This window comes from Saccoglossus kowalevskii, chromosome 2 (genome assembly GCF_978046115.1).
Source record: "Saccoglossus kowalevskii chromosome 2, keSacKowa6.1, whole genome shotgun sequence".
In the NCBI taxonomy this organism is placed as follows: Eukaryota; Metazoa; Hemichordata; class Enteropneusta; family Harrimaniidae; genus Saccoglossus; species Saccoglossus kowalevskii.
In genome coordinates, this window is record NC_140642.1 from 33,376,435 (window position 1) to 33,403,419 (window position 26,985).

Below are 26,985 nucleotides of genomic sequence, written 5' to 3' on the forward strand. Positions count from 1 at the left end.
TAATTTGTGTTTTACTTTATTGCAAAATCTGCATGAGAGCTGTAGAGGAAACAACCGTTACAACTTATATACAAAATAAAACAACGGTTCAAAATATGTACACACAGAAAAACCTGTAATGAAAAATATACTACATCCTTTGGGCAGTATTTATAGAAAGTATTTGAGACACTTATATACATTTATGTGAGCAGACAAACTACTGCATGTTGCTAAGAATTCCTCATACATAAACAGACACAAGTATTTGGTTTACTTAACACACATAAATATCAAAATCTTCTTCTTTATACTATTTTGAGAATTCACATACAAGTTATTATTGAGCAGATAAGATGATGTCTCCAACAATCTTAATTCATGTTCCTCACAGGAGAGGAGGACTGAATGTTTTTGATTCTTTCACATCTGGGGCACTTATCATTGGCATTTTCCTTCTCATTTTTTGCTTACTGGTGTTGTGACCTTTACTTGGCGGATGTGGAGGAGATGTGGTTGATCTGTTGACTGATTTGGCCATTCTTCTTTGTGCCTGTGCCAATCTCCTGGATTCTGCAAGCTGTTCTTCATCAAGTATGAGGTGTGCCCGGATTTCATCGTCATGTTCATATTCAAAGTCTGACGAGGAAACTGACGTGTTTGTGGATGCCTGTGAATCAGATCTTATAGTTGAGGTCTGCGAGGCAGCTCTGGATTCAGTAGCACTAGGATCGGATCGAGAAACCATTGCAAGTCCTTTCTTTATAGACTTCACACTTCTTGCACTGTGCTTCACATTGGAAGCCTTGGACGGCGGTTTTGGAAGGGGATCTGGGGTTATTGGCGTAACAGTTCGGTTGCTCTCAGCTTTCGAACTTGGACGAGAGTCAAATGCAGATTTGGAAATTCGTAACTGTCTAATACTCATGTCCGATTCAGTTCGAGGATGTGAAAGTTGAGAACTAGCTCTTGAGTCAACAGATGGGGAGTGTAATTCCCGTAGTTCTCCATCATAGCTTTCATCATCCTGACCAAAATTATCATCTATCTCTGAATCTGATCCCACATAATCTTCCACGAAGTCACTCTCATCCATCACCGAGAGGTGGCTTAGTGGCCTGCCCTTCATATCGGCAAACATAGCTACAGTTCTAATGGCAGATTCTTCATTTTCCCCATCCACGCTGGCTATATCATCTCCAAATGTAGGCGTAAAAGAATCACTCTCATTTATTGCAGTGCCATTTCCAGATCCAAACATTGTATTTTGTTGTCTCGCATCAGTGTCTTTTTTCCTACCCTGTAGCAATGACCCAGCTTTGTAACTAATTTCTCCTGGTGTTGGGGTTGCATCATCATCACCATCTTCATCATTTACATTTTCCACATCCCAATCATCAGCATCCCCACTCAAGCCCGGCAACTTGTCCCGCGGTGTGAACATCGCAGACTGTGATGACCATAGAGTAGAACCCTGACTGTCCCCCACACTTTCGGTAAAAGCTCCGTTGTCCGTCACATTTGCAGAACGTGGACTATTTTCAGATGACACCGGTGTTGGGGATTGGTTGCCACTTGATGCAGCTCGAGATGTAGCTCTGGGATTGTGTAACAGCTCTTGGATTGTTAGCTCCGAAACTGATTCCACATGCATGTCTGAAAATGAGAAAATGAGATGTAAAATAAGGATTATGTTTTCAATGCTGACAATATGACATGTATTTATTTGCAGCTTGAGGTCTGGGCAACTTGTATTCTTTTAATCTGCTTCACTATAATACTCAAGGTATCATTCAAGACCATATGTCTGTACACAAATTTAAAACAATTCCAGTTCAATCTCCTAGTGTAAGAAAGAAAACAATTGCTATATCATTTACCCCTTTCATTAACATTTTCAAAATCATTATTGCTGGAACTTCGAGTGCAGGCGCGTGACATGCTGCTACCATCTTCCTCTCTAACAGTACTGAGTCTGGAATTACATCTGGCAATCTTCAATTCATTCCTAGCATCTTCTAAAAGTTGTCTCAGCACATCATCAGCTAGTTTAGGTGGACTTTCATAGATGGAGGAAACAGAATTCTGGGCTGGCGACCGAGGTGAATTTGCCATAGCGTCTGTTTCTATCGTCGCACGTGAACTGGCTCTTGAACATTGCTCAAGCAATTCGTGTAACTGAACATTGCTGAGGTGTGGGAATTCCATCTTTATAGAATGAAATTAAGATGAGACACATTTAGAAGGGTTATACCAAAAGTACACAGACAGATGGCTACACAATTAATGTTAGATTTAGTATTAGGATTTTTTTTTTACGTATTTTTATATCATTTATTTTTTCTACTGCAAGTGAAAGTTTTAATTGTACATTAATGCATTTTACCAGAAAAATCATAGTCCATATAATATTTGAGATGATGCCATCTGTTTATCTGAAGTACTGTTCTATATAAGACCTCATCAACGGGAATCCCATATATTGGACTTTTGATATGTGCACATATTTTAGCATATATAGCAATGACAATATAAAATCAAAATCTGTCTATAATTAATCAGTTTTAGTCCCATCAATCATTTTTTTCTCAGAAAAACTGCATAAAATGACAAAGGAGACAATCGTGCCTTAAAAACATACTATTTTCACTACATTTTGCACATCACAGTGACCCTATATTTTTATTACATCTGTAAAAATTATTTTATTATTATTTTTATTATTGAGTAACATTTTACCATAAAAAAGCAAATAGAACAAAATTGGGATAAGACATTTTAAAGACATAAATGGTAATTCTGTATTTGGGAGGTTACCTCAGGCTTGTGGTAATGTATTTGTTTTTATTGTATCGTGGACACCTGTTGCACTACTGCCAGGTTTTTTTTAACCATAAAAATATTTGCAGTATTATACAGAAATGAAATCTTACCTCACTCTCCACTTTTAGTTGTAGATTTGTTAATTCATCTTCTATTTCTTTGAGTCTACTTTGCTGATCTCTCATCTCTTTAGTTTCTTTTAGTGCCCTCTCACCGAGCAGCATTAGGTCCATGTTACCATGGTATTCGTGTTGACTGAACTTATACTGTAAAGTAATTGCAATGTGATTTTGAGTATTGCACATCGTCTTCAGTTTTAAAGTTAGCGCTGTATCAAACTGACAATGAATTCAAATCATCATTGGAGATTATAGCACAATTTATAGGAGAACATTTATTCAGGTTTTCTGTGTGTAGTGACTGATTGCAAGAAGAAGTCATTGATATCCAAAGTCATAGAACTGAATTTGTTCACTGATATGTGTCTTGGGTAATAAATAAAACAAGTACATTTGGACAACATTGTCACAGTAGATCACAAGTGAGTTCTGATCAGTTCATGTCATCAGATGTGAGCATCTTACATTTGGTAATAATTGTGTCAGTGTACATCATACCTCAGAATATTCGGATTCTGTTCTTCCTGGGGTGCTACAAATAGATTCAAAATCTTCTTTTGGTAATAATGTCTGGAGCCTAGCATCAATATCTTGTAGAGTCTTAGCATCATTTTGATCAGGTTGAAATCCAAACCCTGGTGCTACTTTGAGTTGGAAAGGATTCACATCTGCATTCTGTAATGGAAGAGAAGAGGATTAAAGGGGAGGGTGGCAAAAGATCAATGAAGAAGAGGGAAATAAAGTTGTGAATGAGGTATTAAATAGTTTGTATAATCTTCTTAAAAGCATCTAGTCGCTTAAAATGAATGGGTGAACCACAGCAAATATATATATACATAGTCTAACCTCATTATCATCATCATCTTCCTTTAACATTTCTACATCAGCCAAGAGATCTTCCAGTCGTTTCTTTTCATCATCGGTCATAGCAATTAAACTGCCAGCATCTGAAGCAAGCTGAAAAAATGAACACAAGAATATTTACAGTGTAATTGCGTCTGTGTAATTGCTCTGTGGAGTTGTCAGTAAAAAATATTGCCAGTCCTATGTGAAAGTGATTACCAAAAAATAAATAAATAAATAAATAAATAAATAAATAAATAAATAAATAAATAAATAAATAAATAAATAAATAAATAAATAAATAAATAAATAAATAAATAAATAAATAAATAAATAAATAAATAAATAAATAAATAAATAAATAAATAAATAAATAAATAAATAAATAAATAAATAAATAAATAAATAAAATACTCAAGCACACAGCAAGATATCAAAAATGACTTTACATCTAAGATCTTACCTGAATATTCCGCTGTATGAAATCATCTTTATTTTGCAGTCCAGAATCTGTTTTACTTGTTGGTTTTTTTCTACTGCCTCTGCCACTCTTTCCTGCTGATTTCTTGGTGGTTTCAGTTCCTCTGTTTGTACTGGCATTAGACGTCTGGGAACCCCCTGTGTAATGAGAAAATGAGTGTTGAAACACAAAATTTGGCACACAGTAAATTAGGATAATATGTTGCATTACAAATCAATTCTTGGGGTTAGATGGACAGTCAAATAATATCAAGACAGCCGAGCTGATAACCATAATCGAATATGGAAATTATTTTAAGATAAAATTTGAAGACACCAAACAATACAACCAGGCATGGTAGATCAGCCAGACTAAACACAAATAGATTTAAACAGACAAAAGAATTCAGTAGAAAGATTCAAATTATAGCTCACCTGCGCTTGTAGTGGTATCCTCAGATGCATTAGTTGTTCTGGATCTATCAGTAATATTGCCATTCACCATATCATCTAAATGTGGCTGTGTTGCAAATACTGGAGTCACTGGAGGTGACTCATCATCTAAGCCAACACCTACAGTTTATATATAGTTATGCATATAGTTAGTTTCCTTTATAGTACTAATATCAAACATACCTGTATACAGACAATGAAAGTGCATAATCATCACATAGAACTACAGATTTTCTCAAATTGATTATCTTTTTTTTTTAATGTCTGCAAAGGTGATTAAAAATATTTTCAATAACTAGCAACACAGAGACGTATGATACATGTGTAATTTCTGATCATGACCTGCAGTAATAATTACTTTCAGCAGTTAACCTTGCGGATAGACACACCCACCCCAATCCCATTAATACAATTCTTGCTCTCTTTAGACCCTCATTAACATCAAATGTGCATGTTTAACATAATATGAATAGCGATTGGTAATCCAATACAACAGGTACAGGCAAGCCTACTTTCTGTCCTGCATGTCACATCACGGAGAAAAGGCAAGATTGCCTGACCTGGTGCTGGTAGACAGTCGACTGAATAGTGTTACAGTATGATATTTTATTTTATACGGCAAGGAAAATTGCAAATTACAAAAATATATGTGTGTATTGGTACATTATGTATAACACATACAAAGATGTAATTTGAAAATTTCCCAGCTATTGATAATTGTTAAAATAAAATCTCACACTGTGGATCACTTTTTTTGTGGATCATTTTTGCCTGTATTTATAAAAAGACACCATCTTATGATTACATACGTATTTAAATGTTACTTAGATATTACACCATATCAATATTACCAATAACCACAAGCTCAATATTCCTTTGTTTGTGAACATGGTGGAACAAAATAATGCTTCCTTTATGATGACTGTACCATGCACAACAGGCAAACGGCAAGTTGACTTTCTGACCATGAAATGTTCAAGGGTAAAAGGTCAACTTGTCGTGCCTGGTGTTGGTGAGTTCTGTGGATCCTGGTTAAAACTGTACACGCATCTGACTTGTTCGTTGACTGCAGAAATAATTCTGAAACTTGGTTACAGTTGGTAGAGATTGCTATTTATGGGTAAGCATGTGTAAAATGCAAGCCTTGTCCCTAAATCATACCCATAAACTGTTGATGACAGCACTTCAAGATCAGACTGCTTGTTCAGGCAGTTTGCTACATGATGCAATGCATGGAAGCATGATTTTTTCTTTTCAGTGTGATCACTATTTTCATGAATACATTTTTTGTACTTGAGAATGAAAAGCTTGTGAATGGTTTTTGATAAATGTTGATATCTGTAATTATTTGCAATGACCATGATGCTTTTTTTTTTAAAAAAAAAGCAGTTATATGCATCTCTGTATAAAATGAATATGTCAATTTTGTGCATGTTCAAGACGTGAAATGGATGCATGAAATACACAGTATACTAGAGAGGTGACAGAAATGCAGTAAATCAACTTTCTGTCTGTCTCAAATTCACAGAGAGAAAGTCAAATTACTGTTCCCGGCACCCCCACCCTTGTATAGGTGAAACTACAATGATATGATACAGCCTCCTGGCAAAAGCTAAGCTTGAATTTCCCAAATTTTGATAGAATAAAAATGAGCAAAAATGAAACAGCGAACAAGTACATTATAGATTGCATAACAGATTTTCTTTTAATTTCTACGGTACACAGAGAAACATGTTACTGTGGAAAATGTAAAATAAAAGTGATAGACCACATGGTATTAAAGTATTTTATCCGCAAAATAAAACAATACACAACTAATTTATCTCTTTTGATTGCAGCCAGTTCAGGAGACAGCAGAGTCAAAAGATGGAAGACTTTATCGAGCTAACAAACAACTTCAGGAGAAATTTGACATATTTCATACATAGTCTATATTTTTGAAAAGACTGAAAATTCCCATTATATATCCTACTATTTAACAATAAGAAAAAAAGGTTGGGACCCTATCATACTCAACATGCATCACAATTTACACATGTTTTACTATGATATAACATATACCGATACAAAACATATTTGACAAATTTGACATATTTCATACATAGTCTATATTTTTGAAAAGACTGAAAATTCCCATTATATATCCTACTAATTAACAATAAGAAAAAAAAAGGTTGGGACCCTATCATACTCAACATGCATCACAATTTACACATGTTTTACTATGATATAACATATACCGATACAAAACATATTTGACAAATTTGACATATTTCATACATAGTCTATATTTTTGAAAAGACTGAAAATTCCCATTATATATCCTACTAATTAACAATAAGAAAAAAAGGTTGGGACCCTATCATACTCAACATGCATCACAATTTACACATGTTTTACTATGATATAACATATACCGATACAAAACATATTTGACAAATTTGACGTATTTCATACATAGTCTATATTTTTGAAAAGACTGGAAATTCCCATTATATATCCTACTAATTAACAATAAGAAAAAAAGGTTGGGACCCTATCATACTCAACATGCATCACAATTTACACATGTTTTACTATGATATAACATATACCGATACAAAACATGTACATTAAATGTTTTTTTATGAGATAACTGTGATAATGAAATACTCAGCTTAATCAGCATTACACTCAACAAAATGAAAGTTAGGCTTTCTTGTGAATCCACAGTTGTAAACATATTTTATGTTTATGACGCATGTTATGACAAGTTTCATTAGAGAACCAAGAATGAAAAATAAAACCTTTCAACTAACCTTCGTTATGCGAGGGAGGCGGAGCTAATGCCAAAAACCTGAGAGTGTTCTCTTTCACCTCTTTCAGTTCGTCTCGTCCTTCTGGCTTTGCCCTCTCCAGTTCTTCTTGAAGCTGTCTCTGCAGTCGTATTCTTTGCCTTTTCACTTCTTTTTCTCGCTTGATTTTCTGAGCTAATATCTTATCAAGTTTTTTCATTTTTTTAATGGCAGCCCGCAGTTTAGGGTCCTGTATTCTGTCATCTTCATCTTCTTCTTTGCTTTGTTCTGATGTCGGCTTTGTTCTAGTGGAATCAGATTGTGGTGGTGCATTCTCATCACCGATGTTGAAGTCATCTAGAGTTTAAGAGAACTTGCAGGTTTAATGGTATTCAAAGTGAGACACAAATAAACTTTAAAAATCTCTTTGTGCTTTCAACACCGGGGAGTGAACAACTATTACTTTGTATTTCAAACTACAAAGAAAGAACACAAGATACCAGTCAAAGTCAAAGGAAACTTACTTGTATACAACAACTGCTTGTAAGAGTCTGTGATGTTTCTACTCTTCCTCTGTACACCTTCGTCTTCACTATCTGAACTCTGGTATTCAACCACCTCCAGGTCATGTTCCTAAAAAAGGTCAGAAAATGAGTACTGAATTATTTCCCATGGGTAAATATGTTTAGAAACACTCATTACTACTCTGTGTGTGATACCAACTGAACATATAGAATCAATGGGCAGTTTTCAGGCTCTTTATATGTTCCAAATGATTGAAAAAAATGTAAAGAAAATGGCGCCCACCACACAGGTGTAGTTAATATGTGTGTGTCCATAAAAACCAGCATTTTAAATTTGCTTCAATAAAACCAAAACTTGTGATATAATGTTATCATACAAACCAACATGAGAACAAACAATAGGAAAATGAAGGAAAAACCTTGATAGTCAAGATCAGAGCTGACACCACGTACCTGTCTCAGACAACACCCAACCAGTTATGACTAACACCTACCAGTGAACAATGCACAATTGCAAGTCGTTGGCATACTTATAGCTATAAACCAAGTAATTTATTACGGTTTATTGCTGGTAACTATGACAAAGTTGGAATGTATAGGTAAAACAGCAATAAACGCAGGCATAAATTACAAAACAGCTACTAAACAAGGATAAGTTCCTTTACTTAGAAGGGGAATACAAGGTCAGAATACAACGCTTAGTGAACTTTGATTGCAGTAAAAGTGAACGATGTACAATGTAGTATACTATACATTTTATGAGAGTAACAATATCTGGATAGAATTCAACATTTTTTCTGGTGAATAATTTTATTAGTATCACACAAGAAAGAAGTTTAATATAATTCAGCCTTTGAACTGGTTAGAGTACCCAAATGTTTTATTCAGTCTATTTTTCATATTTTTTACAAGTATAATAAATTATCACATTAATTTGACAAATCATGGTCTGAAAGCCTCCACATCTGCATCAGCAAGTGGTGTGTTAATAGAATAGAAGAAGCTCGTTTACAGAGAAAGTACTTGGTTATGGCTTGACGCTTGCATCATGTGTATCAGGCAAACAGCAAACATTTGTCTATGTGCTAGAGTTTGTATTTGGCATGGCAACAAAAAAAAAAATCAAAGAAACCGAGAAACAGTATTTGGAAAAGGAGTACGTGTAAATGTACCAGTATATATCCAATAACTTTCTAGACAGTTCAAAGGTTACCACAGCCAACTTGTTTTCCGTTAGGAGTATGGCACTGTTAACATTCCAACAGTTATTTTTTTTATTCAATAAATCATTAAATTTATAACATTGAGTCAGTATTAGTTTTCTAGTTATATAATAAATAAATAATTTAGCATATTTTCTGGGTCAACAATCAAGTTGTTATTTAAAAATTTCTCATGAAATAACAGTCTGTGAAGTAAATATTATCCAAAAAACAAGACTAACCTGTTGTGAAATGTCTTCAGGTGGCAGTAATTCTAGTAGTGTTGGTGTGGTTAGTCTTTGTGGTGGTCTACTTGTTGATGTTACACTGCTAAGTGATACTCTACTGCTAGGTCTGCTGCCAGTTCTAGGTCTGTCACTACTAGCAGGTCTGGTGATGTCATCCAAACTGCCACGTTCAATATTCATATTTGTTGCATTAAAAATTCTGTGAAAAGAATGGACAAATTTATTTTCATTTTTAGGAGAGTGATCACTGAGTTTATAACACGGAAGCAGAATAATAATGCTGTAAATTAAAGTATGAATACTATTTTTGTATTATTTAAATTATGTATAAATAATTACAGATGTGGGACTAAAACAAGCTGTAAATCTGTAAAATTTTAATTTCCAATATTATTGTAAGTCAATTCTCTAGAAAGCACCCTCTCTGAAAAAAAAATACAGGGTCACATAATTTATATCATTCCTCATTCTGAGTCTATATTCTAGTGTCTGATGATAACAAAATAGAGAATGTGTGTGATATTTAACATTAAATTTTGAGGGAAAAGCTTTACTTTTACTTTGTCAGGTGATTTATCAAGACTTAAAGCTTATCCAGTGCATAGGTCAAAGGTGACCAACAGCTTCAATTCAAGTAGACAGTGACATTTTTTGAACCACAATCATTCTTGTCGTCAATGGCATAGTTTCATGCTTAAAGATGAAGGGGATGCTGCCATGGCTTAATTTTAGTTATTATTCAATACAAATAAATTAGAAGTGTTGTAAGTGAATTTCACAAAATTGGCATAAAGATTTGGAATAAGTCAATTAATGTTCACTGTGCTCATACCATTAGTTTGTATATAAGTTTCATTTTCATATTTCGAAACGCTATAATAAATTTGTTTCCAAGTTCATTTAAATCTATATTTTGTTTGATTCTAAGCAAGTTATGTTTGGTTAAGATTTTGACTATGTTTTTGTATATAATTATTGATAAGAATGTTTTCAAGATAAAACACAGTCATTTCAAGGACAGTATTTAAATTCAACAAGTAGAAAAAAAATAAATGAACATAATCTATAAAGTTATATTATTTGGTAAACTCTAATATACATAGTGAAATGAACCATGAACCAAAATCAGTAGTTATAGTGTTTGCAAGGTATGCATGTGTTACCATCAAGCAATAAAGTATTGAATCTTGCTTTGGGACAAGCTCAATCAATACAACTAGCCTAGGAAGTAATGTTCCATATTTGAGTGACAACATATGTTGAAAATTGCTCTATAAATTTATAAGGAAGTGGCTTATATCAGAGATATAGAAAAAAAATATTAGAAATGGGTGCTCACTGCAAACCAATAATAATAATTAGCTAAATATTCAAATTCAGTTGTTGAGTACAGTATACAGCAATAACAAAAACACTGTAAAGTCTAATAAAGAGAAATAATATAGATTTTTGACAAATAATAGAATCATGATTTATTTATAATGTTGATAAAATGCTATATCTGTGACCTAAGTGTTATTTGTACTCTGACCGGTGACTGATCACTTGAAACATGAATGAAAACACTTGCATACAGTAAAATTACAAAAATTGCAAAATAATAAAGATAGAGTTTCAAACATGAAGAAAAAAATTTGTGACACAATGTAGTTGAAATGTTTTATTCAGTCTATTTTTTTATATTTATAATAAATTATCATATTACTTTAACAAATTGCAGTCTGAAAGCATCCACGGATAGCAGAAAATGAATAATCAGCTGGTATAGTCTATTGGTTGAACACCAATTTTAGTCAGTTTACTAAATTAATCTACCTGTTTTATACACAGTACGTGGATTGCTACTTTTAAACATCTGTTATTTCATACAGTTTGTTTCATTTTGACTGTTTATACCAATGATATGTATATATTTTATCCAAGATGGCGGCATTCAGAAAATGTTTTATGCTTAACGCATCAAATAAATATTTCTTGATCAACATAAAAAACTTTAATTATTTTAACATCATGAGTTAAATAAATTTAATTAATTAAAGCTAATTAATTTGTTGCTCAAAAACAGTACTGCAATTAATTAACATAGTTACCAACCTGGTTTCTGTTTGGACTCTGAAAATTGAATACTGAACCTGCTTTTATTTTGTGAGTCATTGAAAATTGTGATATTTTGTAGCAGTAAAAATGTCTCTGATGTCCTATGACACGGAGTGTTGGTGATTTTTATGAAATTTTGTCTTTACCAATGAAAAAAATTTCTAGCATCCAAAAATTTACAGTTCAGAGCTGTGGTTGGGGGCATCACATGATTTTATTACCCTGACAGTCTATAATAGCCAGGACGACCTATTGTAAAACACTTTATTTTCGCTTGGAACTTATTTTCGCTGAAAGAATGAATGAGTGAAAATAAAATCCAGTGAATATACCTTTTTTCTTATATTTTACATTCAACTTGTCAAAAATCAGTGAAAATAAATTCCATACGAAACACCAAAAAAGTCTTTTCTGCGAAAATTAATCCTAGCTAAAATAAAGTATTTCACAGTATACTAGTCCTACATCTGTTTCAGCCATATATTAATATGTATGAGCCAATATAGTGTATTGTATTTTCCCTATGGAGGGACTGTGGTGTGGATTTTGTATATACCGGTACTTGTGTTTGAGATAGTTAGAACATGATATGGTCATGAATATAATCTCTTGACTGGCAACACATCGTTATATTTTACTTAACAATTATTTGCAATTATTTACATTATATAATCCAATCTACAACGGAATTTTGAAAGCTAATCTAATAAACTCAAATTTCCAATGGTCTGGGGAAAGAATTAATATAAATTTGACAAAATGATACACGCTAATGGTTAGAATACAGCGTCTATGAGGCCAAATTTATGTTCAAAATTAAAATATAAGATTTATGTTAAATGTATAGTTACAGACCGACTTCAAAATACCATAACAACCAACGACGCTGAACTTTTGACCTGGAAACACATGACGTACGTCGCCATTTGGCTTATTTAGAAAATAACTGACAACATACTATATGTAAATCGAAGGACACATTTGTGATAAATACTTACAGATAACTTCGATAAACGAAACAAGGACGGAATTATTCAACAATATCGAAGACAAGACCGACTGCGATACAGGGAAAGTCAGCCATTTTGGAATGTCCCTTTGCACATGCGCATTGTGATTAACTGTGAACTCTGACCGCATCCATTCAATTTTCAGGCGTGCTTTAGTTTTAGCGGTCAATCAACTTCACTACATACACTGCGGAATTGATCGAATTGGTTCAAATATGAGTCTCCGGGAAAGTAAAAAACTATCTGCATTTTCTGTATTCAAAACCAAAAGCAAGGTAAGATTGGAGTAAAGCAATGTGTAACGTGCCATAGAAATAGACCAACCATGTGTTGCGTCCATGGTATATATACCATAGGACGATTTTATGTCTCGTGTATAGCGGTTCATATCGCTATACATTGTGAATGTGACCATGACCATGGTACACACACTTGCATTTAAATGTGTGTTGTAAACGTAAGCTATATTTGAGTTGCAAAATTGTTGATGGCGTGCATGAATATTTAATCTACACCACCAATACATGTATGTATATAGAATATATTTATTGCTTACATTTAGAAAAGTACATTTTCCTATTTTTTTTTTTTTTTTTTTTTTAATATTATGAAAAGACTTCCTTGAGGCCCATAACCTAAACCCTAACCCTAACACTCCAGCTTCCTAGTTTGTCCCGAAGAGGAGCATATACAATTATAATAGGTGAAGGGCACTGGCGGGCAAGGTTAGAATTAGAGTTATAGTTATTTTTTTTAAGAATAATTAATACCACAACAACAAGATATGTGTTTAATGTTTATTGAATGATGTTTTTCAATGCAATCATTAAAGTTTGGTTTGTTTTGTCAAAACAGAAAACAAAACATTTACCATATTGTTTACTGACCGTAGATGCACCTCCATCATTTACATAAGCGCATACACCTCTATGAACTGTTAAAATCACTGTAACCGTGGACAACCATGACATTTTTCAGATTATACATCATTGATTTATTGAGGCGTATTTATTAAATTTGATTGTCTAAAATATTTTCTCTCTGCTCAGCAAAACATTGCTAATACGAATGGTGATACAAAACAATCAGATGGACGCCCACCGTTAGACAAAAAAACACAGAAAGCCATCACTAAGAGAATTCGTCAATCCTTGCGAAAGAAACCGAAAGACAGACCATCATGCTTGCCTGACAGTGCAACAACACCTATCTCAAGTCTGAACACTGCATCTCCTCAGCGAAAGAAGGATCATAAACCCAGTACGCCCTCTAGGACTCCTGTAGGTAAGCACATGTTTCATTTAGTAGAACTTTGAAATGCTGGCGACAATTGTTGTAAAAAGAAAATCAACATGTCATCAGTTAATTTTTATTCATGCCTGGGCTGATTATGTTCAAACTTGGTATTGATATTCCTCATGATGGGTTATTCAATTATCTGATTTTATTCATAACCCATCTGGCTTCCATTTAGATTTCTTGTCCAAAAAATGTGTTTTAAGCTTTGTGCAACCATGCATGTGTGTGTGCATATACACATGTGTTTCAGACATATTGGACAAATTACATTCAAACTCCATATGCATGTATACATTATGCATCTTGGGAAACATATGCACGCTCATTGGTTTTGTATGGCCATTTTTTTGCTAAAAATTCATGAAAAACGAGCATTTCTGTCATTCCAGAACTAGATCTCTCTCATGTGAAAATGTTCGTTCTCATGTAAGGATGTTTCATTTGGTACAAACATTGGACAGTATGAGGCCTGATGCACTTCTGTTTGTTTTTCAGATCAGATTTAAAATAGTCAACCACAGTGCCTTTATCAGATAGAGGGACTGTGAGTCAACCATTCGCAAATTTGGTTCCACAACTATACATGCATCTCTGACATGCCCTGACCAATCATGTTCAAACTTTATACATGTACATCTTGTTGCAGATATGCAGATTTATTCAAAATGGTCGAATTGCAGTTGTTTTAATGTTAAAAATTCATTAAAATCAAGCATTTTTGTAGTTCCAGATTTTGTTTAAATTTGGTCTAAAGACAAGTCATAAAGGAGTTTATGCATATCAATTTTTTTAATCAGTTTTGGAGATGTAAATGACCTCAAATGTAAATTCAGCCAAATACAACATAAACAGCAGTAACATCGTCATTCATATGCTATTGTGTATGTTCTATGTACAGACACTGTTTTGTGTAAGCTATATGTAAACACTTGCTGCGTTGAATCAACCATTACTGATATCTACATGTATGTTTTGGCTAATGTTAATGGAAGTAGTCTGAATGCAGTAACTATTTTAAACTAACCTTTTCACCACCAGTTGCCCCTTCTCATCACAAATTCACAAAATAGTCCCGTTTTTTGTTTATTGGCTTCAAAATTAGGGTTCATTTCCAGAAATGTCTGGTGGTGAAAAGGTTAATGCCTACTGAGGCCGAAATGAATGTGAAAAAACAGACGATGTCCACATATTAGTGTCTGTTACATCACAGACTGAATTATCTTTGGTTGTAGTGCAGATTTATTTTGGTTTCTTTTCATTATAACTTATGTGATGTTATTAATTGTAAGGTGTAACAAGGAAAGCTAGTATCAGAGAAAATAAGGACAGGAAAGAGAAAGAAAACAAGAAAGATGAGAATGAAGAAAGTGACAGACCAAGAAAGAAGAGAAAAGTTAGCAGTGATAAAAAAGTAATTGATTCTCTTCATTTCTGATTGCAACAGTATTTCTACAACAGTTTATGTGTGAAAAAACAATAAAAACAAAAACTGATTTGGAAAATATCCATGTCTTGCTTGGTGAAACATCGTGGTAAAATGGGTTATCATTCAGGTTTAACAAAAAGAAGTTACTGAGTTGCCATGGTTACATCTCTCTGCCAGGAAGAAATGGGAAGCTGGTGCATTTATATAGCAGTATTTTGTGCTTACTTCCTCTAAGAGTTGCAATGGTTTTACGAGTAAGATTGATATGGAATTGTATTATATGATATTGGGATTCCCAAAGCTTCATAACTTTTAAAACAGTAAATGCATTAATTATTCACGGATAGGTAAAATTTTCTAGATTAAATACATACGAACAAGTAAAATAACAATAGAACTCATTGTTTACCTGCAAAGTTTGTCATCTGTATGACCCAAAACATCAAAATAGTGAAATTAAATGCGCATGAAAATGAATAATTTTACAGTAATCAGGATGCCTTTAACCAACTTTACAGGGTTCCAAAGAAGAGGATTATTCTTCATCCGCTTCGTCTTCATCATCGTCAGGGAATAAGAACATCATCACGCCGTCACAGTTTCTTTCGCAAGAAGTCCAGTTTGAGGATAGTTCTATTGAAGCTGAGAAACTCTTCGAATGGATGATAAATCCAGTAAAACCAAAAAACTTCTTCAGGTAAGTCACCATCTATAGTACATGAAGAATAAGACAAGGAGGAAAATTAAAGCAATTACAGAAAAATGTTTCGCCAACAATTTTTTGGAAAATTATTATTTCCTTCAATAGATTAGCTCCTATTTTATTCTAATCAATTTTATTCATATCGAAAGTAATTTATGGGAAAAGAAACCATTATTGGTGAAACGACACATGGCGTCATACAATGATGGATGGTTTAGTACGGATGAAATGGATCAGATTATCAGAGAAGTAAGTTGAAACATATACTGTAAAATACATTATTTTTCAGTATTTTTGCTGAAGGGGTGATTTATTTAAAATAAAATCCAGCAAATATACCTTTTTTCCTATATTTTACATTCAACTCTCCAAAAATCATTGAAAATAAACTTCGTACAAAAAAATCTTTTCTGCAAAAATTTTGTGTCAGTAATGGTTTATTGTTTGAATCACAGAATGAATTGGAATTCACACGAAATATTGATGTTACTTCTTACACTGATGGTAAACGAGAAACCCACAATCCTGAGGGACGTGCATATCCTTCAGTGGTGTGGGATTATTATCAGGTAAGACACCACATGTACAGTGAAACCTGACATACGCTGAACTGGAATAAACCGGTTAAAATTTTAAAAAAGTATATGGATGTAGAGATCTTTTATACAAACACACAATGTAAAGAAGTGACTGCAAAAATCATCACTTGTGACGTCGTTTTAGATTGTACAATGATCACTTTAGGCAGGTTTCATTGTATTGTGAAATATTCACATGTACACCAACATTTTTTTTTATTTCATTGTATTTCTCAGCATTTTTTGATTGCTTGGGATCACAAATTGCGTGTACTGTAAAACCATTTATTTTCACTAGTTCGATTTATAAGTTTTTTTTAAAATAATGAATTCTATTGTTATTCTACATGTTCACATGGATTTAATTTAGCAAATTTTACTTAGGTAATAGCGAAATTAAAACCTAGTGAATAATTAAAGGGAACCTCAATGCGACTTTAAATCATAGTTGCGTATATTCTAAACTGTATACCTGTGATTTTGTTAGGCATTTGAAATGCTTACAATTAAACACCATGGAGGCCATTCATGGAGGGGAATAATAATATACTATTTATTTCAGACTAATAAGTCCATATCCACACATACACACAAAATAATAATAATAATAGTAAATAAATACTAGAAAGAACAACAAACAAAAATAACGAACGAACATATTTAACATCCGGGTACTTTTCAAAGCTATGACGTTTTAGTATCTGATCTCATTCGTATACACCATTCTACATAGCCGTTCATGCTGCCCAGCATTGTGTACTACTAGTATAAACTCAACTTTTATATGCACAATGTGCTTTTTAGAACTTTGGTTAGAACATTATGCGTTTGAACCACAGTATTCTGACAGTGGAAAGCCCAATTAAAGTACTATACTTTCCCATTCGTAAGCCACTGCCGAGTATGAAACCCATCCCTCTTTTTTTAGGCATTTATCGAGTTGAGGGCATTCACGATTATAAGCCCAAAGTATTTTTACTGGGCGTTGACGATATTCTTTTAAATATGCGTGTAAAAAGTGTGTTTCATTTCATAATAATCGTGGTTCGTACGGTAGTTTGGTTCGCGCTTTTTATTAGAAAACTCGCATTAATTTCAGAGTGCATGGTGAACGTACACAAACTGGTTTGCATCCTTTCTATTCTGTCATTTACTCAGGATGAACCCCGATGTTGCAATACTGAAGTAATCCATATTTCTTTGAGTAATAGCTTTCGAAAAGCCAAAAATGTGATCGTTAAGTTGTGTAACTGGTCATTGGACACGGTTTTACTTAATCGTTTACTTTGAGACCATCATGAAAGGGGTGTGAACGATGTGACCTCAGGGTGTTGGCGACCATGAAAGGGGTTTAAATACTTCCTCCACACTCAGTTTACCCATGGTTACTATTAACCGTGGTTTACCTTTCGGAAATTAGTTTTTAGAAAAAATCAGTGCTGCAGATCGCATTTTAACATTGAGGTAATTCACTTCCGCATTGCGTTAAAAAAAAATATTGTCAATAATCAATTTTGATTGGTTAATGAAATACATGACCTGTTAGGTCAAAGAAAGTTGTTTCAGGTCAAATCGTGCTGAAAAACTTCATGGTGGAAATTGCTTTGCATCGAGAATTTGCCTACGATCGAAAACATACCAAATTGAATATATTGTGATAAAGATCTTGCCAGCCTTCAACTGTTTCCTCACGGACTCTACCCATTATTACACCATAAATTCAGACGATATGTAAATCGTATTGGAATAAAATGTACATGTTTTTTTCATGAAAATGTTTGTTTCTTCATTGTAAAAGTGTTGTGGAAATCAATGACGCATTTTTTCTTGGAGAATTAAAGATGTAGTTTGGATAATTTTTTGTTGTTGGCAAGATGTTTACAATGTTTAACCCAAAAAACAAAATCATCTTTTCTGAGGTGGTCCTTGAGTATAAGTCCATTCCTTACTTTTTCTCACTTTTACATGTACATGCCTCCAGGCTTATGATCAGGGAAGTACAGTAGACTGTGAACTTAGCGAAGATTCAGATCAGTCCAGTGTGAGTGACGAGAGTCTATCTGACGTCGACGATGCCCCTTGTTCAGATGATAGTTTTATTTCAAATTACACGGAAGTCTGTGAACAATCTGTTTGGTGTTCCTGTGACACTTGTCCCATGATTTGCCAGTGCAGCCCCGTGAATACATGGACGAAAATGTTTCCACAACCACCCTACGAACTCAAGATTGCATACTCGAGCAATCCAGACTCTAAAATAATTTGCATGCATGGAGCAGTACTGGAAACAGCATTTATTAGACAGTTGGACAGAAAAAGAAAACAAAATGCCTGTCTCAATCATTTGCCCATCTATAATATTTGCATGTTGATACGCTTGTAAATAACATTAACGTAAAAGTCGAAACTCCCTAGGCTGGAAATGAATTCATTAATCCAGCCAACTATGGCTCCCTAAGTTGTTTATAAATAATCAGATACTATTTCATAATCATGCTTTGTTTTCTTTCCTGTTTATACCTCATGAGGGCGTTTTTTTATGGCAACACTGAATTAGGCTCTAGTTCCCCTTTAATACATTTATAGTAATTTGGGAGATTTCTTACAAACTCTATATACCAATAATTATATTTACACATAAAATTTCTAGAGTGAAAATTGAAACTTAAAAATTGTAAATCACAAATTTTAGAAAACTAGAAATAAGGTAATTAATATACAATAATGTTTCGTAGTATAATTTATGTAATTTTTTATATACATGTATGTATTTTTTATTTCAGAATGGCTGCTCAGTGAGAATGTTGAATCCTCAAACCTACAGTAAATCTATGTGGAAACTAAATTCCACATTACAAGAATATTTTGGTAGCTGTGTTGGTGCTAATATGTAAATATGTAATTTTCACATCCTTCTGTGCCTCATTTGCATGCATCTTGTTCCATGACCTCAACAAGTTGTGCTGTAAATTTCATTATTGACTGTAAAATACTTAATTTTTGCTTGTAATTTATTTTCACTGAAGGGATGATTCAGTGAAAATAAAATCCAGCGAATATACCAGTACCTTTTTTCCTACGTTTTACATTCAACTCGCCAAAAATCAGTGAAAATAAACTCCATACAAAACACCAAAAAAGTTTTTTCAGAGAAAAAATAATTCCAGCTAAAATAACTTTACACCTTTACACTTATACTGTAAAATGACTAATTTTCCCTGGGTTTAAATTTCGCTGAATAACCATTTCAGGCATATTCAGTGGGTTTTAAATTCACTGTTTTATCATTTAGATAATGTGTTCTATGCCAACTTTTACATATTCACTGGGTTTTAATTTAGCGCATTTTCCAGTCAGCGAAATAAACGAAATTAAAACCCAGTGAATAATTAACCCCTTTACAGTAGTTGCACTCTGAAGACGTTTAGGGAACTATTATTGACGTATTGTTCGTTTCAATTTACACAGATTGGGGGAAACATAAATTTCAATGCTTTTCAGCAAGTTCAATTGTAGGCAACCACTTCAGTTTCCCATTTGATTGTTTATTCTAATTTTTTTTTTCTAACATGACACTTTTGACTTTTGTGTTCCAATGCACCTGGATTTTCTCTCCTGTCGCAGTTATTCAAATCACAGCAGAATCCGAGCAAATTCTCATTTTTTTTATCAATTTCAGACCACATAATATAAATGCTCCTCGCATGCAACAAAATTAATAGTTGATTTGACGTTTCTATAGAAAATAATCAAGTTGAAGAATCATTTCTGCAATAAATAACTATATTCTCCAACAAACACTTGATATATATATACAGCACCCTCTATAGAAAGCACAAGCAAGTTACTAAATGTTATCATAATATGGTTTCTGTTAACAGTTATTTAACTCCGCCTGGAACTCAAGGTTTTGCACCCCATTATGATGACATAGAAGCATTTGTACTTCAACTTGAAGGCAAAAAACATTGGAAGTTGTACAGTCCAAGAACAGAAGATGAAACACTGCCAAAATATTCTAGTGGTAAAAAAACATTTTGTGTCACAACTATTTAATTCAAATTTGTTTCTTATATTGCTACTTTCTTGGCATATGTTTACGTCTAGTTTAGCATGTCAAAAAGACTTCAGTTGCAGAAAAATATCACATTCCTTTTAAAATTGAAATTATAATTTCTCTTTTTAATGATTGTGTTATTCATATTCTAACTGTGTTGTGCATTTATATATTTAAGATAATTTTAAAGAAGAAGATGTGGGAGATCCGATATTGGATGTTGAATTAGAAGCAGGTGATCTTCTTTATTTTCCTCGAGGGACAATACACCAGGTAATAAAACAGAATTGATGTGAATTATATGCTCATCAGTGTGTCTGAAATCTGGTTAGATTTCTGTGAGAATCGAAATAATCCAAAATAGTTCTTTTCAGATTTCTTAACTTTTTCTCATGAATATTTATTCTCATTTGTTGTGAAATCTTTGAATCCACACTCGTTGCTGCAAATAGTTAATTCGTTGTTTTGTTTTACTACAGGCTGAAACGAGTGGGGATACACATTCATTGCATATTACGGTTTCAACATGTCAAAAGAATACCTGGGGAGATTTAATGGAAAAGTTAGTACCGCGAGCTTTGGAATTGGCGTTCAATGAAGACATAGAATTCCGGCAGTCTTTGCCCAGAAACTATCAGAGTTACATGGGAGTTGTTAACAGTGATAATGTGAGTGTTACATGCTATGATAATATTCTACTTTGGTGACTACTTGTATGTTTCATTACAGTAACCAATAGATTTCCATTGTTACAATAACAATGTTTTCTCATAGGATGATCCTAAACGTGTGGCATTTTTGAATAAGATTGGTCAGCTGATGATGAAATTAGTGTCCCATTCACCCGTGGATGCTGCAGTGGATCAGATGTCAGTGGGATTCATACATGATTGTCTACCACCTGTACTGTCACATGGTAAGATACAAATAAACCAATCAGATGTCAGTGGGATTCATACATGATTGACAACCACCTGTACTGTCACATGGTAAGATACAAATAAACCAATCAGATGTCAGTGGGATTCATACATGATTGTCTACCACCTGTACTGTCACATGGTAAGATACAAATAAACCAATCAGATGTCAGTGGGATTCATACATGATTGACAACCACCTGTACTGTCACATGGTAAGATACAAATAGACCAATCATATGATAGTGTGATTTATACACGAGTGTCTACCACCTGTACTGTCACATGGTAAGATACAAATAAACCAACAAGATGATAGTATGATTTACTCATGATTGTCTACCACCTGTACTGTCACATGGTAAGATACAAATAAACCAACAAGATGATAGTATGATTTACTCATGATTGTCTACCACCTGTACTGTCACATGGTAAGATACAAATAAACCAATCAGATGTCAGTGGGATTCATACATGATTGACAACCACCTGTACTGTCACATGGTAAGATACAAATAGACCAATCAGATGATAGTGTGATTTATACATGATTGTCTACCACCTGTACTGTCACATGGTAAGATACAAATAAACCAATCAGATGTCAGTGTGATTTATACATGATTGTCTACCACCTGTACTGTCACATGGTAAGATACAAATAGACCAATCAGATGTCAGTGGGATTCATACATGATTGACAACCACCTGTACTGTCACATGGTAAGATACAAATAGACCAATCAGATGATAGTGTGATTTATACATGATTGTCTACCACCTGTACTGTCACATGGTAAGATACAAATAAACCAATCAGATGTCAGTGGGATTCATACATGATTGACAACCACCTGTACTGTCACATGGTAAGATACAAATAGACCAATCAGATGATAGTGTGAGTTATACATGATTGTCTACCACCTGTACTGTCACATGGTAAGATACAAATAAACCAATCAGATGTCAGTGGGATTCATACATGATTGACAACCACCTGTACTGTCACATGGTAAGATACAAATAGACCAATCATATGATAGTGTGATTTATACACGAGTGTCTACCACCTGTACTGTCACATGGTAAGATACAAATAAACCAATCATATGATAGTGTGATTTATACACGAGTGTCTACCACCTGTACTGTCACATGGTAAGATACAAATAGACCAATCATATGATAGTGTGATTTATACACGAGTGTCTACCACCTGTACTGTCACATGGTAAGATACAAATAGACCAATCATATGATAGTGTGATTTATACACGAGTGTCTACCACCTGTACTGTCACATGGTAAGATACAAATAGACCAATCATATGATAGTGTGATTTATACACGAGTGTCTACCACCTGTACTGTCACATGGTAAGATACAAATAGACCAATCATATGATAGTGTGATTTATACATGATTGTCTACCACCTGTACTGTCACATGGTAAGATACAAATAGACCAATCATATGATAGTGTGATTTATACATGATTGTCTACCACCTGTACTGTCACATGGTAAGATACAAATAAACCAATCAGATGAGAGTATAATTTATACATGATTGTCTACCACCTGTACTGTCACATGGTAAGATACAAATAAACCAATCAGATGATAGTGTGATTTATACACGAGTGTCTACCACCTGTACTGTCACATGGTAAGATACAAATAAACCAATCAGATGATAGTGTGATTTATACATGATTGTCTACCACCTGTACTGTCACATGGTAAGATACAAATAAACCAATCAGATGAGAGTATAATTTATACATGATTGTCTACCACCTGTACTGTCACATGGTAAGATACAAATAAACCAATCAGATGATAGTGTGATTTATACACGAGTGTCTACCACCTGTACTGTCACATGGTAAGATACAAATAAACCAATCAGATGAGAGTATAATTTATACATGATTGTCTACCACCTGTACTGTCACATGGTGAGATACAAATAAACCAATCAGATGAGAGTATAATTTATACATGATTGTCTATATTCGTATGCTGTTCATGTCATAATTGAGTTCGCTTTAAATTTTCTACGAAATATGTTTGTTGACATGAATTTACAATGTTGGCCATGTGTTGAATTTTTTATAAACAGAAAATTAAAAATTACGACTAAGAGATTAATAGGCTTCCTTTGTTTAATTTATTGAAAAGACTGATGTGAAATTGACTGCTACGAGTTGCATGTACAATTTGGTTATTTTTCGATTTCAAAGAAATTAACCCAGTGGCGTACATTTTCTCAAAAACAAAACTTGTTAACTCTACACATAATAGGTTACTGATACACATCAGTTTTTGCTGAGATTTGATTTAAATAGTCGACTGGCAGCCATGCTGCTTTTTATTTTCATGAGTCCTAAGCCATTTTTGTTAATTTCACAACATTCAATTACAAACTGGGACTATGTCATTAACAATAGCTTGTTTTTTTTTTCAGATGAAAAATCAAGAAGTGTATTTAGTAATGGCGTCAAGTGGAAAGACGGCAAAGTAACCAATGAAGTGGAGTTAGATGACAACACACAAATCAAATTGGTCAGAAGAGGCGTGGCAAGGTACAATGGATTCAAATCAAATTTGCCAAAAAAAGATTCTTGAAAATACGTTTAACACAATCGCTATAAATATTTCCATTGTAATACATTTGATGTTTGTCTTGAAAATCACAAAGTACCCTGGGTGTCTTTCTCTCTTTAAGGATATTAGTTTTGAAGTTACTGTTGTTATAGGTAGAGTATCTCTGCCTCTGTAATATTCCAACCATGAATAAAGGATGAAAAATATTTTTAATACTGTCTAGATGTGATCAAAGAATAAATAACTTTCTATGGTTCTGTCAGTACTTACAGTATATTTAATAAAACCTTTTTATGTGTAGGTTTTTTCTACCATCAGCAATTGGTTTGTAACCATAGCAACAGATTTGTACAATTTGTATTCTCATATTTATTAGGCTTGTTACAGAAGATGAGAAAGTCTTGATTTATTACACATTAGAAAATTCCAGAATTTATCGTGAAAAGCAGCCACAGTACATAGAGATTCCAGTCGAGGTGAGAATTAATAACAGTAAGGACTGGTTCATACTAGTCTGAACTGGTTTAAACTGGTTCTGGGTGTCTGATTTATAGTAAATTAGGCTAGTGACAATCAGTTTTACTTTCTATCACTGGTAACACATACTAAATTTTTTTTTTTTAATAAAAATTAATTTACCTGTCTTGTCCAGTTTACTGAGATCAGTTACTTCCGATTGAGATTCGTCAATTGCAGTTTCCTCTCTTTATTTTTATGATTTGCTCACTGTGTTTTTTTCAAAATTTAGGCTGCACCAGCAGTTGAGTATTTACTACATCGGTATCCTGAGTACGTCAATATCGGTAGTCTACCATTGGACGAAATGCCAGACAAAGTATGTAACACAATATTGTCTATTAACACACTGCAAACAAAATTACCACAGTTGCTTTGATTGGGTCATATTTTATCAAATTGATAAATATTGATTTGGGTTCAATGGCGAAAAATTGATAATCACTAGCTAATTTGTAGCCTCTTGCATCTAATTACCATACTCCATTTAGTGGCTTCTGGCACCATGGCAACTGTGTTATCATAATCAGCAGACAACCACAATATGTTTAACAAATCAGACATTGAAAGGTTAGTTCGTTTTAGGCTGTTAGTTCTATACAGCATCATAGAGATGTTAATAATAAATTATCAACAATTAAACAATTTTGTCTCTCTGATGTAAAATTAGTCACCAGGACATGATGCATAATTTGCATTTGCAATGATATTTCAGGATTTATTTTATTACACATAATTTGCTACATATAATTTTTTTTGTGATCTCATTTCTTAATTTATCTAATAGTTGAGAGATTAAAATTTACAAAATATATTAAACTATTTGTTTATATTTTTTCCCACAGCAAGTTGAAGTAGCCCAGCTTCTCTATGAAAGAGGCATCATTGTTACAAAGGAGTTATTACAACCATTAATATAGATCCTTAAGTCACCATCTTTAGTTATGTGTGAAATAATAATTTTGTCTTTTTATTAATTTAGTATGATAGTTTTTGGTGAATTACAAAATAATTTGTCAGATTTTGATAATGATTTAATGAAGGTAGATATGATTTTGATACTGTCGGTAAAAGTGGTAATGGTGTTGCAGATGGAGACTCTTTTTCATTTTGGTGTCTCTATTATCATTGTGATTGGCTGTGACTTAAATTCGACCACCGTAATACCAAATGGGGATTGTGCATCGTCAATGCCCCTTAAAATAAAATTATGAATCAGCCCCTGGTTTCTACATATTTTTTGCCTTTGTATATTGTTGGTGAATAGTGATTGATGGTACAACAAAGAGTTTACATTTGCTGTACGCATGTGTTAATTGCCCACAACCTGTGAAATTGTCAATACCAACCAAATCTCAGTACATAACTTACTGCAGAGGTACGGTAAATTTGATTTAAATAAGACTAAGTACTTAGAATATTGGTCTGTTCTTTGAATAAAGTGCCATTCTGTCTAGATTTGTAACAGCTTTATATTGTTTTTCTCATGAAGATAACTTTTGTTTCTTGATAAGCAGGTGTACCATGAATTTCAAACTTTATTTTTATTTGAAAGAGTTATATTTTAGCCTAGAGTCCATATATTTTTTAATTTGTTTTTAATTTATGTTTGAAATTAAGTTGTACTGAATTTGGAGTTATTATGTACTATTGTGTTCATGGGCCCTTAAATACTTTCAGTACTACATTATGTGGACTTGCTCAAGTCTGGATGATTTATTTTTGTTTTTTTACTATAAATTAGGAAAATATAGTTTCTCAAAATTGGTGACTTGATTGCGAAATGATTGTGTACATGCAAACTCATCCAACTGCTACAACCCACTTCATCCTTGCATGTATACCGGGGTATATAGTAATGAGTTCCATTGACTGACAAATTTGATCAAATTCCGACAATTCATTCATTTTAGTGATCCTCTCGGAGAATTACCAGTTTTGTAAAATTAGATTTTACTTATTTATTGTGAAAAAACAAAAACTAATCACCCTGACTGGATTGTACACATGTGTTAACAAATCTATGGTCATAATAATACGTAATGATATTTGAATTGAAAACTGGAGACAATATTTCTACTGCATTGTACAAGATATAATCATGATTTTCAATTGTAAATATTTATTAGGCTAATTTGCATATTATTGCATACATTAATAGTACTATCTTAGCAACAAATGTAATATAACTGAATAGGAACTTTCTCTGAAGCTAGCGTGATATTTGAGAATGATTCCGTGCAAAATATTTAGATTAAAAATCAAAGGGTTGTGATTGATGTATCCAATATAGGTATTGTATTCGCTCTATTGAAAGCGCACATAACACAAAATAAAGG

At 33.3% G+C, this 26,985-nt stretch overlaps 2 protein-coding genes and 2 non-coding genes across 4 annotated transcripts; 1 reads left to right on the plus strand and 3 right to left on the minus strand.

The window, feature by feature from the left end:
- Nucleotides 1-12,656, minus strand: LOC100375256 (uncharacterized). Its single transcript, XM_002730752.4, has 11 exons — nucleotides 12,520-12,656; nucleotides 9,419-9,623; nucleotides 7,975-8,083; nucleotides 7,475-7,807; nucleotides 4,659-4,796; nucleotides 4,228-4,382; nucleotides 3,768-3,878; nucleotides 3,420-3,596; nucleotides 2,913-3,068; nucleotides 1,860-2,187; nucleotides 1-1,635 (listed from the first exon to the last, which is right to left on the minus strand). Exons 2-11 carry the CDS (start codon nucleotides 9,602-9,604, stop codon nucleotides 368-370), a joined length of 2,961 nt encoding a protein of 986 aa, XP_002730798.2. The 5' UTR covers nucleotides 9,605-9,623; nucleotides 12,520-12,656; the 3' UTR covers nucleotides 1-367.
- Nucleotides 5,607-5,689, minus strand: Mir4832 (microRNA mir-4832). Its single transcript, NR_038795.1, has one exon. It is a non-coding gene; the product is annotated as a microRNA mir-4832 (primary transcript).
- On the minus strand, nucleotides 6,150-6,240 carry Mir4843 (microRNA mir-4843). Its single transcript, NR_038809.1, has one exon. It is a non-coding gene; the product is annotated as a microRNA mir-4843 (primary transcript).
- Nucleotides 12,611-26,102, plus strand: LOC100375112 (ribosomal oxygenase 1-like). The gene is made up of 15 exons (XM_085494634.1): nucleotides 12,611-12,806; nucleotides 13,581-13,815; nucleotides 15,120-15,241; nucleotides 15,775-15,953; nucleotides 16,109-16,208; nucleotides 16,415-16,528; nucleotides 19,321-19,427; nucleotides 20,419-20,561; nucleotides 20,773-20,867; nucleotides 21,074-21,262; nucleotides 21,369-21,510; nucleotides 23,991-24,108; nucleotides 24,507-24,606; nucleotides 24,879-24,965; nucleotides 25,492-26,102. The coding sequence occupies exons 1-15, from the start codon at nucleotides 12,747-12,749 to the stop codon at nucleotides 25,564-25,566; spliced, it is 1,866 nt and encodes a 621-aa protein (XP_085350760.1). The 5' UTR covers nucleotides 12,611-12,746; the 3' UTR covers nucleotides 25,567-26,102.
- The last annotated feature ends 883 nt before the right edge of the window (nucleotides 26,103-26,985 follow it).

Coding starts and splice junctions, on each gene's coding strand:
- LOC100375112 (XM_085494634.1), top strand. CDS start 12,747: ATGAGTCTCCGGGAAAGTAAAAAACTATCTGCATTTTCTGTATTCAAA. Junction 15,242..15,774: donor AAGTTAGCAGTGATAAAAAA/GTAATTGATTCT, acceptor CCAACTTTACAG/GGTTCCAAAGAAGAGGATTA. Junction 20,868..21,073: donor CTCGAGGGACAATACACCAG/GTAATAAAACAG, acceptor GTTTTACTACAG/GCTGAAACGAGTGGGGATAC.
- LOC100375256 (XM_002730752.4), bottom strand. CDS start 9,604: ATGAATATTGAACGTGGCAGTTTGGATGACATCACCAGACCTGCTAGT. Junction 2,188..2,912: donor AACTAAAAGTGGAGAGTGAG/GTAAGATTTCAT, acceptor CATTCTATAAAG/ATGGAATTCCCACACCTCAG. Junction 1,636..1,859: donor TGAAAATGTTAATGAAAGGG/GTAAATGATATA, acceptor TCTCATTTTCAG/ACATGCATGTGGAATCAGTT.